Below are 13,362 nucleotides of genomic sequence, written 5' to 3' on the forward strand. Positions count from 1 at the left end.
TAAAAAGGAAACCCATTTTGTGTTGTAATTCAACATCTTCTTTCCTTAGCTTTCTCATTTCTCTTCAGGTGGCTGTGAGTTTGGTGTTGTTCTTGAGGGCGGACGAAACTACAGTTGAATCCGAAGTCAAGGACGATGAATTCAACAACTTGTATAATTATGCCAATCCATGTAAACTCACCAGGTTTATGGGAAAGTTACAATCTCTCTGATTGGTGGCTCTCCTATTCTTTGCCTCGCTTGGAGTTACAGTTGGCTTTGTTCTGTTTATCCATGACAATTACTCATTTGGTTCTTAAGAACTTTGGGATCCCCAAGATTTCCTCTCGAATAATTGTGAGTACCCATTTTTTAAAAAACTTTTGATTGTATTAAGCATCCATGTTTGTGTAACTTTTGTTTTGTGGTTTGGTGAAATAACAATAATGCAGGCTGGGTTGATATTTGGTTGTTCATGGAAGCAGTGGGACGGGGAAAGATACAAACTTTTTACACTTGAGAGCCAAGACACGCTTTCAGTGTTTACATATTTCGGCTACATGCTTTATCTCTTCGTACTTGCGTTGAAAATGGACGTGAGAATGCTATCAAGGACCAAAAGAAAGGCCTATCTAGTTGCCCTCCCAGCCTTTGTTGGCCCAATGATTTGTGGTCATTTTGTGACAACTCTTTTGCTTCCATACTTGGATAGGCCAAGCCAGAAAAAAGTGTCTTTAATGATCAGTTTACATTGCATGGTTTCATTGCCAGTCATTGAAAATGTTCTAAGGGAACTCAATATGATCAGTTCAGACATCGGCCGTTTGGGGCTCTCAGCAGCATTGGTTGGTGACATGCTCAGCCAGTTGGCCCTCGTAGCTGGTAACGTGGTAAGACTGTACCAATTAAGTGCTGTAAAGGGATTTTTCTATTTAGCGGGCTTCTTTTTTGAGGGCCTTTTGATTTGGTTTGTGTTCAAGCCAGCAACGGTTTGGATGATCAAAAGGACCCCAAAAGGGAAGCTAGTGGGTGGTTCTAATATTCAAGGTGTTGTGTGTTTGGTTTTGTTGAGCTCTGCTGTCTCTGTTTTGTTGTCTCAACCAGCAATTTTGGGTCCTTATCTATTGGGTTTGATCATTCCTGATGGCTCTCCGTTGGTCATCTCTATGATTGAAAGGCTCGATTTTTTTGTTTCTGAGCTGTTCCTACCAATTTTCATCGCTATGTCAGCTTTACAAGCGGATTTGTCAATCCTATTGGTGGGGTTCAAGACCGTGTTTACACAATTCAACATAGTTCTTGCCTTTGTAACGTTTTCAGTCAAGGTCATCTCTAGCTTTCTGGGTTCGTTGTATAGCGGCCTCCCTGTTCATGACTCTTTGGCCTTGGCCTTCTTGATGAGCAATAAAGGCATTGTGGAATTGGCCTTCATCACAATTCTCAGAGGCTATAGTGTATGTTTTCTCTCTAAAACCCCTTTCTTAGGAAATAGTATTACCAAGCTTTCACTTTAACTTATTTCTCTCTTCTTTCAGGTCATCTCTGATGGGCTTCTCATATGGCTAACACTAATCATTTTATTAGTTGCAACTCTTGTGCCATTTGTAGTCAGATATCTGTACAACCCTTCAATCAAATACGCTGTCTCTCAAAACAAGAACATCGTCAACTTGCCTAAAAACTCAGAGCTCCGAGTTCTTGTCTGCGTTCACCAAGACAAAGACACTCATGGCCTAATTCAGCTACTCAATCTGTCATGCCCCACAAAGCAGAACCCACTAGCCATTAGTGTGCTCCATCCAGTTGATCTGGTTGGCAGAATCACTCCCGTTTTCATTTCTCATAAACAAGAGAACTACGGCAACAATCCCTACAGCCATCAAGATGAATCCTGCTCTGAAAACATAGTCCTCTGTTTTGACCGTTTTGAGAGAGACCAAAATGGCACAGTTTGTGTTGAATGCTTCACTACAATCACACCCCACAAGTTTATGGTGAGTGAAATATGCAGATTGGAGCTTCAAAAGGCCTCATCTCTCATAATATTGCCATTTCACCAAACATGGACAGCTGATGGCCATATGGATCGAGATGACAGCACAATAAAGGCTTTGAATTCTGGCGTGATCGAAAGTGCATCTTGTTCGGTGGGGATTTTCGCAAATAGAGGAAATCTGGGGAACATGATGAGTGAAACTGATTGTTATTCAGTTTGTGTGATATTTTTAGGAGGGAGTGATGACAGAGAGGCAATTTCATATGCAAAGCGTTTGACAAAGGATCCAAGAGTGGAGCTGACATTGCTGAGATTATATGCGCATTCAACAGCGGAAGATGAGGCATGTAATGATCAAAACTGGGATAAAATGCTGGATTCTGAGACTTTAAGGGATTTTAAAACCAACTGTTTTGGAGACGGGAGAGTTCGATACATAGAAGCAGTGTGTGGAGATGGAACTCATACAGTCATGGGAATCAGAAAAATGGTGAATGATTTTGATCTTATGGTTGTTGGGCGAAGAAAAGGGTTGGAAGAATCATCCCCACAGACCTGTGGTCTTAATGAATGGAATGATTTTCCAGAGCTTGGAATTCTTGGGGACCTCATTGTAACGCTTGATGTTAACTTTAGAGCTTCTGTATTGGTCATTCAGCAATCAGCTACTGAGATTTAATTCAATATCATTGTTTTTACAACTTCGAGTCTCACAGTTTCTTATATTTCATGTGATTATATTTCGAGCTACAGCACCACTTCGTACCAATACAAAACAAATCAACAAAATACTCGTAAAATTTTGCAAATTTGATGAGAGTACTTCGATATTAGGCCTGTGAGGATGGTAAATTCATGTATAAATGATAAGAAAATATATAATATGGTTACATATTTGCAACTGAACTCAAACCTTTTAGGATTAAGAGTGGAGATTCCTAGGATTGTTATCATATTTTGCCTACATACTGCTTTTGTTCATAACAATGAACACAGGAGTGAAAATGGATGGGAGGACGACCATGAAAGCCGGGAAAAGAGCATGGTATTTTGGCCTTTGGGGGAATTCTTTTCTGCTGGAAGGGCTATCTTTTTCAGAGAGAAGGAAGCTGCCTTTAATGGTCTAGTAGGTATTGTCCGTTTTAGTCCGTTACATATTGCCGTTAGTCTCATAGTTTTAAAACGCGTCTACCAAGGAGAGGTTTCCACAACCTTATAAGAAATGTTTCGTTCTCCTCTACCACCGATGTAAAATCTAATGTAAGTTCTCATGATTGCTTCTGTTCTGTTCTATGTGAGCTGAAGATTACAAGCACAGATCTTGGTCGTTTGGGGCTGTCCTCAGCATTAGCTGCAGACATGTTCAGCCAATGTGCAGTGGCCATTGCAAGCCAAATAAGAATTTCAAGACAGAATGCCTGCAGTGCTTTTGATTGTGATACAGACACCAGAAGGGAAGCCAGTATGCAGTGAATTTTTCTTGTGCCCCTGCGCTATCTGCTGTGTCATCTTCTTAATGGGGCAGCCAGCAATTGGTTGGGCCTTATTTGTTGGGATTGTCTCTCACTGAAGGAGAGCCATGGGCTTCTCTCACCCAAATACCATCTCACCTAATACTATGTTAGAAATTACTGTGAACATAGTTTTTGCTTTTAGTTTTCTCAAAATTATTTTCTTATTTATAAAATAATCAACGTGAGACTACTACTCTCAATAATCTTCGACATTATACACTTAGAAAATAATAATTATGGAACTTAAAGAAAATAACAATTAGAAAATAATAATTATGGAACTTAAAGAAACTAACAATTAATTTTATTCCTACTTTGTTTAAAAAAATATATGAAAAAGGAACAATAAAAAGCAAGAAAATGAGGCAACTTTTAGAGTTATCCAAAATGTTATAAATATACAAAATGAGACATGTAAATATCTTTGTTGGATCATAAATGATATACGAACATATGGTTAAAATTTTGGATTTTGTAAGAACATATGGTTAAAATTTTGGATTTTGTAACGGAAATTTGTACATTAAAACCAGACAAAATCATAAACTGAACAAAAAAAAAAAAAAAGATAGAAAACCCATTTTGGTGCTGTCAATATCAATCCATAAATAGTCAAATCCGTTTCTAAAAGCGGGGTTTTAGTTTTTTGTTGCTTCACTCTGTTGTTTGGTTAAAGAAACAAACAAGTTATGTAACGAACACAAATCAGATATATTATTTAGAAAGCAAACCCAAGCTTTCATCATTCTGTAGCTGACTTCCTCTGCATCTTCTTCTAGTTTCTTCATTGTGATCTTGATCATATTACCCATGAAGTTGAATCGGAATCTGACGAAATCCCTTCTTCCACGTTCAGAGCCAAATCTTAGGAGTACAACTTGTATTGATTTTCCATTTCATGTAAACTCCAAGGGTTTATGGGTAAAGCTCAATGACCCCCATTGGTGGCTCAACAACTCTTTGCCTCTGCTCGAGCTTCAGTTGATTTTGTTTTGCTTCGCCTTGGTATTTGCACATCACTTTCTCAAGCGGTTCGGGTTCTCCAAGATTTCCTCCCAAATTCTGGTAAGTACACACACAACTTCCACTTCTTCCCTCAACAATTAATCAAATCAAATCAAAATTATTTATATGGAATATGAATCCGCAGATGGGATTGGCAATTGGGTGTTCGTGGAATCAATGGGACGACGCCAAATCAAAGCTTTTGGGCGTGGGGAGTCAAAACGTGCTTGTATTACTCTCAGATTTTGGCTACGCGTTGTACTTATTTCTAAGTGCAGCAAAAATAGACGTAACAATGTCAATAAAAACAGGGAAAAGCTCGTTACTCATAGGAATTCCAGCCGTAATGGCCCCTCTACTCATTGAAGGTTTTGTTCGGAATAGCCTTTACGGTGACACCCATTTAACAAGGAAACAAAAGGCAGCCCTCCCCATCTTGATGGGGTTTCATGGGATGACTTCATTTCCCGTTGTTGCTTCCCTTGTAAGCGAGCTTCAAATTGTGAACTCAGAGTTGGGGCGTTTAAGCCTTTCATCCGCCTTGGTCAGTGACATTTTTGGTCTCTTAATTATGATCGCAGTCGGCCAGGCCAACAGATTCAACAACAACCCTTCAAAAGCCTCAGCTGAATTGGGTTGTTTATTGCTGCTATTTCTTCTGGCTGTCTTTGTGTTTAGGCCTGCAATGCGTTGGATCATCAAACAGACGCCTGAAGGAGCGCCTGTGAAGAGCTCTTACATTCAACTCGTTATTTTTTTGGCTCTGCTTTCCACCGTTTTGGCAAGCTTCACGGGCCAGTCTCCCATTATAGGCCCTTTCATTTTTGGGTTGGCTGTTCCCGATGGAGCTCCTTTAGCATCAACGCTTGTGGAGAAACTGGAAACCCTTGTTTCAGATATGTTTATGCCTATGTTGATCACTACTTGTGCTTTGAGAGTGGATTTTTCAAAGATTTCAGCCGCTACTTTTCACAATGGTTTCACTAAAATGAACATAATTCTCATATGTGCGGCTGTTGGTATCAAATTTGTGACCTGTGTTGCGTCGTCCAAGTATTGCAAGTTTCCCTTCAAGGATGCTTTGACAATATCTCTCCTTGTGTGCTGCAAAGGCTCTGTGGAATTGGCTTCCTACAGAATAGTGAGAGACTACGATGTATGTATGCAATTAATTTCTTCTTCATTTCATTTGTTGTGTTTAGTTTATAAGATTGTGAGGATTTAAACGCAGGGAATTGACAACGGGCTATATGGGACCTGCACTGTATGCATCTTAATTATAGCAACATTGGTGCCAGCTGCAGTGAGATGCTTGTATGATCCTTCAAGGAAATATGCAGGGTTTCAGAACAGGAACATCATGCATTTGAATCCCTCCTCCGACCAGCTTCGACTGCTCGCCTGCATTCATCGGAACGAAAACATTACTGCCATTCTTCATCTTCTGAATCTCTCGTGTCCTACCCCGGTCAGCCCGCTCACCGTTCACATATTCCATCTGATCGAGCTCCCTGGTCGGACCACCCCCATCTTCATTTCTCACAAACAGCAAGACGACCCCCTCGACGACCACTCTTACTCTCAACATATAATTAATTCTTTCGATCGGTTTGAGAGAGACAATGAAGGGACGGTGTACATTGAATGCTTCACGGCAGTCTCACCGTGCACGGTCATGCACGACGAGGTATGCACTCTGGCGCTCGACAAGTTCGCATCGCTTATAATACTTCCTTTCCATATAACATGGACTGTGGATGGTTTTATCGACCGAGATGACCAAAAGATCAGGAAATTGAACTACAGCGTGCTTGAAAAGGCTCCTTGTTCGGTCGGCATCTTTGTCGACCGGGGAAATTTAGGGCGCTTCAGAGCAATGGTATCGTCGTCGGGAATGATATGTAGTTGCTCAGTGTGTGTGATCTTCGTGGGAGGGAAGGATGATAGGGAGGCAATATCATACGCCAAACGCATGGTAAGCGACTCGAGAGTCAGGCTGACGGTGCTTCGACTGCGGGCACCGATGGAAGATCAAAACGGATCAAAGTCAAGCCAGACATGGGAAGATAGAGTTGATGGAGAGGTTGTTAAATATTTTAAATCCAAGAGTTTGGGAGATGAGAGAGTGGTGTATTTGGAGAATGTGTGCAGAGATGGACAAGAAACCGCATTCATTCTTAGAAAAATAGCCGACAGGTTTGATCTTATCATAGTGGGAAGAAGAAATGGGCTACAATCTCCTCAAACTGCTGGGCTCGATGAATGGAATGAATTCCCAGAGCTTGGACTCCTTGGAGATTTGATTGCTTCAACTGATATCAACACTAGAGCTTCTCTGTTGGTAATGCAACAACAACAGATCATATGATCAGATTCATACTCACACACACAAATTCACTCATTATTTCATTTCTTATCAATTTTTCCAAACTCTATTCATAATTCTAGGACTAATGATTGGTTTCATGTTTGTGTCTCGTGTTTCTTTTCCTCTAACAAATACTCTCGAACACGTTAACTTCACCATAGGTCAAATAGTTATAATACCGGTAACTTTTTTAAACGGGTTTGGATTCTCACCTCCAAAAGAAAATTATTTTCATTCGAAAAAATATCGAGACAACCTTAAAAACATTGAAATCTAAATGTTTTTTTTTTTTAAATCTGTAATGACAAATGAAAGCAAAGATCATGAAAGGGACAATTTTCAATGTGAAAATTGAGAGATGAATGTGACAAACAAGTTGGGGAGCATAAGTTTGATCAAACAAATAATATATATATATTTTAAAGGAAATAATGTTTTCATTATTAACATGAATTTCTAAAACAGAACTGTCTCTTTGCAGATTTCAGCTTTGGAGAAACCAAAAGCCAAAAATAATAATAATAATAATTAGTAGTGAAATGTTTTTGTACATCGCTGTCTCTTAGGTCAATTTTGCTCAAAATTATCTGTTTGAAAATAATAGAGAATATGCTGAACATCCTCTTTGTTGATGACCTAATTTTTTCCTTGTTCTTCACAACCTAGGATTAAACGTCATCCTTCTCATCATTCCTCACTTTGCTTTCAATGCTTTTAATCACTATAAAAATGGCTACAAATCAACACTCACTAACCCCCACCAAGCACTACAATTCAGCTCTTATCCACCCTCCTCCCTCTCGAATATCATGGCCATCGCCGTGCTCGATGCCCTCGACAATGCTCGGACACAATGGTACCATATTACCGCCATAGTCATCGCCGGGATGGGCTTCTTCACCGACGCCTATGATCTGTTCTGCATCTCAACCGTGTCGAAGCTTCTCGGTCGACTTTACTACTTCGATCCAGATAGTTCGAAGCCGGGAAAACTTCCGAACGCAGTCAACAATGCTGTCGTCGGAGTTGCACTGGTTGGAACCCTGATGGGGCAACTTTTCTTTGGGTGGTTGGGTGACAAACTTGGGAGGAAGAAAGTCTATGGTGTTACCCTTATTCTTATGGCCTTTTGTGCCATCTGCTCAGGGCTGTCTTTTGGATCAACATCAAAATCAGTGATTGGTACTCTTTGCTTCTTTAGATTTTGGCTTGGATTTGGCATTGGTGGCGACTATCCCCTTTCAGCCACCATCATGTCTGAATATGCCAACAAAAAAACTCGAGGGGCTTTCATTGCAGCCGTCTTCGCCATGCAGGTTCAATTCTTGTTCTCAGTGTTATGAATCAGGACTCTCCATAATGGTATGATATTGTCTACTTTGAGCATAAGCTCTTGTGGCTTTAGCCCAAAAAGCCCTATGCCAATGGAGATGTATTCCTTACTTATAAATTCATTATCATACGCTAAATTAGCGAATGTGGGACGATGTTATTTTGTTTGTATAATGATTTGACTATATGTATTGGATGCAGGGTGTGGGGCTGATATTCGCAGGGCTTGTCTCGATGATTCTATCAAAAATCTTCGTGTCCCTTCACGATGCTCCTTCATACAAAAGCAACCATGTATTTTCCACACAGCCTCAAGGAGACTTCCTATGGCGGATTGTGTTAATGCTTGGTGCTTTGCCAGCCATCTTAACATACTATTGGCGAATGAAGATGCCTGAGACAGGGCGCTACACCGCCCTTATTGAAGGCAATGCCAAGCAAGCGGCTGCAGACATGGGGAAGGTGTTAGAGATCACAATTCAAGCCGAACAAGATAAGCTTTCCCATTTCAAATCCGCCAATGAATATGGATTGCTGTCTAAGGAGTTCTTTCACCGCCATGGGCTCCATTTGATAGGCACCACCACCACTTGGTTCTTGTTGGACATTGCGTTTTATAGCAATAACCTTACACAAAAGGACATCTTCCCAGCAATGAATTTGACAAGGAAACCAGAAGAAGTTAGCGCATTGGAAGAGGTTTATGAAACATCAAAGGCTATGTTTCTTGTTGCATTACTTGGCACATTCCCTGGATATTGGTTCACTGTGTTCCTGATTGAGAAGCTTGGAAGGTTCAAAATTCAATTGATTGGATTCTTCATGATGTCCATTTTCATGGCGGTCCTTGGCATTCGCTACAATTATTTGAAGAATCATCCCGCCGAGTTCGCCCTCCTTTATGGCTTGACGTTCTTCTTTGCCAACTTTGGTCCCAATAGTACCACCTTTGTCCTCCCGGCCGAGCTCTTCCCAACACGGGTTCGGTCGACGTGCCATGCGCTAAGTGCAGCGTCGGGGAAGGCCGGTGCCATCGTTGGAGCTTTTGGGGTGCAAAACTATACGTTAGATGGTAACCCTAGCAAGATTCAAAAGGCCATGATTTTCTTATCCTTCACCAACATGCTAGGGTTTGTGTTTACATTCTTGGTGACGGAGACTAAAGGTCGATCATTAGAGGAGATCTCCGGCGAGGACGGGGGCGCCAGTGAGCCAGAAACTCAAATGCCAGTGAGATCAATGGGAAAGCCAGGAGCTCAAATGGAAGAAGAAAATTGATGATATTTGTCTTCCAACTTAAAAATTAGGGTTTTGTGATGATGTTTAAGATATTATCTTGTGTGTTTTTGTTTGTGAAGTATATTTATGTGAACAAATAAAGAGTAAAAGGCTTGTTGTTAGTAATGTTCTTTAAGATTAATGTCTGTAATCTTTGTAATAATTGTTATCCAACAGCAAATTTGTCAAAATGCTTTCAAAAACTAACCACTTTTCCTTACTTTCATTCATTTGTTTTCATTTCGACATCGATCAATCAAACATCTCGACATAAATATTAAAATCTCTCTATAAAATTTTTAAAATTTCGATGAATTTAAATATATCTAGTTGATTATCATCTGCTAGAATTAAAAAAAAAAAAAAAAAAAAAAAAATTGAGTTTTGGCATTTGGTGGCAGATGGAAGGAGGTAAGCGAATACGGGCCGAGTTGAGAAGAAAATCCAACAAAATTGGAAATATTTGGGCCGAAAATCCAACAAAATTGGAAATTTCTGTGGCCCAAAACCAATCCAAACAACTTCAGATACCTTTCCCCATTTATGCTCCATCCTTCTTCTTCCTTCTATTTTCATTTTCTCTCTGTTTCCCTCCATGAAATGGGACATGGAGATCGAGGAAATCGAGGTTATCCTCGGGAAGATTTGGGACCTTCACGACAAGCTCAGTGAAGCAATTCACTCAATTTCCCGACATCACTTCCTCACCTCCACCAAAAATCTCAGGAAATCGGACAACAAGGATCCCAAGACCCCCAATGGCGTACCCGACACTGCCGCCTTCCCTTTCATCAACGAATTTCGGAATGACCTTGATGATTCTGCCACTCAGGAGGCTAGAAGCCTAAATGCCATTCGAACTGCGCTTGAGAATCTCGAAGATCAGCTCGAGTTTTTCCATGTACGTTCACTTTTCTTTCCTTTTTTTCCCTATTTCGCGCGCCTTATTTTCATTCACCTAATTTTATCACTCTCAGTGAGTAATTTGAAGAAAGCCACAACAGGGAAACATTGATTCGATCTTATTGTGGGGGATTCCGCACCTCTTTAGCTATGTTTAGGATTCAATAATGCTTTCCAATTGGAATTAAATCGCTAATTTATGATTTTCTGTGTTTTCTGCTGCCTGGAAGATTGAAAGGACGACTATTAGGTTCACTATTCCTTGGCTTCCTTGATTTTTGTTATACGTCATTATCCAATTAGCCAAAATATGGGATAGAGTATGAATTTCTTGTAGCGTTTGCTTAGTTTAATCTTTGGTTATTGGAAGCTCGTGTAAATTATGATTTCAGGGAGTCTTGCAGGATTTTCCTTTTCATTTTTATGTTAAAATTTTACGCTCAGTACAATTAGGTCTAGCAATTAGCCATACAACTTTCCATTTTGATGTTTGAATAATGAAAAGATGTAATCACACAAAACGGCTCTGTAAATCTATTCGAAATGATGAACAGATTCATATCAAATTTTGACAACTGACTCAGCGAATTCTTTCATTATGTTTGCAGACCGTGCAAGTGCAACAGCAGGTTGAGAGAGATGCTGCAATTGCACGACTAGAGCAAAGTAGGATTGTTCTTGCAGTGAGATTGGGTGATCATCATGGCAAGAACTATAAAGTCATCAATGAAGCTTTAGCGTTTGTTGGAGATGTGCGTTATACAGCTAACTATAATTCACATGAAAATCAATATGGTCAGAAGCCTGTGCCAAACAGTTCAAAGAGGTCTAGTACTCTGATCAAAATGCTACTCTCATCTCTCAATTTTGCAAGGACATCCCTCAAAATGGATCATGTGGGCGGAGCACTTGGCAATGCTGCCATGGTTGCGATTAGCATGCTTGCATTTCTGCATCTGCACCAGGTGGTAGCATACAGGAAGCCACAGCTTGAGAGACATGATATTCCCTTCGACAGAAACCTTCCAAGAACTTCACGGCTCCAGGAGTCTTCCCCAAATGAAGATTTCAGCAACTTTGACGTGTTATCCGCAAGGGGTTAGTGTGAATATTCTAAACTTATGAAGCTTTGGTGCATCTCATATGAGTTTCATTAAATGTCAGCGAGTCAAATGTGATAATGTCTGGTGTATGAAATTTTTTCGATTGATTTGTTAGAAGATTCTTCATCATTCTTGAGTTTGTCATGCGTATTGGATAGAGTTTTAAACCAGGTCCAATAAGTTAATAGTACAACTTCTAGCTTGCCAAGATTGCAATCCTCTACCTAGGTTGGTGTCCATTGAGGACCGTAAGAACAAACTATAGAGAATCCACCGAATGGCCCATAAGAGATGAGGAACTATACATGATCAAAGAGGAACTTGTTTAAACACGGCTAATATATATTGTCTTTTTTGGGCTTCCCCTCGAGAACATGTCTGCTATGAAAAAATTTATATATCTTGTAAAGAATGTTTCTTTCTCCTTCCCATCTGATGTGGGATCTCACAATCCACACCCCCTTCGGGCCCAACGTCTTTGCTAAAATTGATGTGAGATCTCACATATCTATTTGGAAAATCGAAACTTCCTTGACAATGTGTCTGAACAAAACTTGCATTCATGGTTGAGGGGAGATGAAAGGGGAAGAGTGAGAAATTCGAAATTCATAATGAAAAGATATATGGGCGGAGTGTTTGATATTGATTTAGTTTTGTACGGCTCTCATGGCATCTAATTTGAACGCATGATTTGTAGGCGTGCTTTGTTTAGGCTTTGTTTGACCTGTCTAACTTGAAAGGTTACATGCCATCACTCTTAAATCTTCTCACCATTTTCCTCCACCAATCACTCCCAAATTAATCTCTCTTTTAACGCAACAAAAACATTCCTTTCTGTCCACATCAAAGAACAAAGATCTCTAGAGACGCAGACAGAGATATCCTTTTATGCCAAATCCTCCTTACCAAATCCCCCTTTGTGAGCTAATTTTTTCTTTTCTTATCTTTCTTCTGGTAGGACGAGTGAATCTTTAGAGTTGAGCTTCCTTCTCCGTGGGTGAATCTCATTGTGTTAGATTTCATATCGGTGGAAAATGAAAACAAAACATTTCTTATAAGAGTGTAGAAATGTTGAGTATGAAAGCATTTCTTTAATAGACCGTGTTTTAAAAATGAAGTATATGGATGTTGTTTCAAATGAGTGAATATAATTTTAGGAAAAAATATTATAAAAAAGAAGAAAAGAAAGACGAAAATGAATGTATATTTAGAATAAGAACAACATCCACCAACAAAGACATTGAATTCTCTTTCCCACAGAACCCCTTTGCTGTCGGAGGCAAAATGGTCCCATGCATTGCATTGAATGACACATTGGTACCTGATTTTCTTTTTAAATTTTGTTTATTAGATTATATGGAAGCCACGTGTGTAGTGATTAGGCATGCTGAGTATTGATGGTACTGCCACGTGTAGCAAAATTAGGGGACAAAGGTAATTACCCCTCACATGTTACTTATCTGACAGACACCATCTCTTCCTGTTTTCTCCAACCTTAATTATATCCCTTTGTTTTCCAATTTACTTCTAATGCTGGGTCCCACCAGAGCGGGGCATCCAGTCAATCAAATTAAGCTTCTTTTTTTTCTTTTTCTTTTTCTTTTTTTTTTTACTTTTAACAATAAAGCTCATAATAATAAAATATGAAATATTCAAATTAACAAAAAAAAAAAAAAAAAAGATCATCAAGGGTTTTGGTCACATGTGTATTGACCTGGATAACAGGTAAAGAAAAAAAGACGAATTTCATAGGGCCACAAAGGGTTGCCGTACGTTTAAATTTTGGTCCGGTTGGACCAACCCGGGCTCTACGTATAGTGTGAAGAAGGAAGATCAAAACCCCTCATCCAAACCAAAAGCTTCTTGATATTTCCACTAATTAAG

The 13,362-nt window shown here is 39.7% G+C and overlaps 4 protein-coding genes across 4 annotated transcripts; all 4 read left to right on the forward strand.

Moving 5' to 3' along the window:
- Window positions 1-425: 425 nt before the first annotated feature.
- On the forward strand, window positions 426-2,654 carry LOC111483174 (cation/H(+) antiporter 4-like). Its single transcript, XM_023129329.1, has 2 exons — window positions 426-1,433; window positions 1,515-2,654. The coding sequence occupies exons 1-2, from the start codon at window positions 426-428 to the stop codon at window positions 2,652-2,654; spliced, it is 2,148 nt and encodes a 715-aa protein (XP_022985097.1).
- A 1,596-nt stretch (window positions 2,655-4,250) lies between these two features.
- On the forward strand, window positions 4,251-6,916 carry LOC111483175 (cation/H(+) antiporter 3-like). Its single transcript, XM_023129331.1, is given in 3 exon segments — window positions 4,251-4,554; window positions 4,640-5,635; window positions 5,705-6,916. Coding segments are annotated over 3 exon segments (2,409 nt in total). The 5' UTR covers window positions 4,251-4,299; the 3' UTR covers window positions 6,863-6,916.
- Window positions 6,917-7,589: 673 nt separating this feature from the next.
- On the forward strand, window positions 7,590-9,472 carry LOC111483176 (inorganic phosphate transporter 1-11-like). The gene is made up of 2 exons (XM_023129332.1): window positions 7,590-8,178; window positions 8,396-9,472. Exons 1-2 carry the CDS (start codon window positions 7,672-7,674, stop codon window positions 9,470-9,472), a joined length of 1,584 nt encoding a protein of 527 aa, XP_022985100.1. The 5' UTR covers window positions 7,590-7,671.
- A 554-nt stretch (window positions 9,473-10,026) lies between these two features.
- Window positions 10,027-11,648, forward strand: LOC111483255 (plastid division protein PDV1-like). The gene is made up of 2 exons (XM_023129403.1): window positions 10,027-10,373; window positions 10,984-11,648. The coding sequence occupies exons 1-2, from the start codon at window positions 10,068-10,070 to the stop codon at window positions 11,476-11,478; spliced, it is 801 nt and encodes a 266-aa protein (XP_022985171.1). The 5' UTR covers window positions 10,027-10,067; the 3' UTR covers window positions 11,479-11,648.
- The last annotated feature ends 1,714 nt before the right edge of the window (window positions 11,649-13,362 follow it).

This window comes from Cucurbita maxima, unplaced genomic scaffold, assembly GCF_002738345.1.
Source record: "Cucurbita maxima cultivar Rimu unplaced genomic scaffold, Cmax_1.0 Cma_Scf00008, whole genome shotgun sequence".
In the NCBI taxonomy this organism is placed as follows: Eukaryota; Viridiplantae; Streptophyta; class Magnoliopsida; order Cucurbitales; family Cucurbitaceae; genus Cucurbita; species Cucurbita maxima.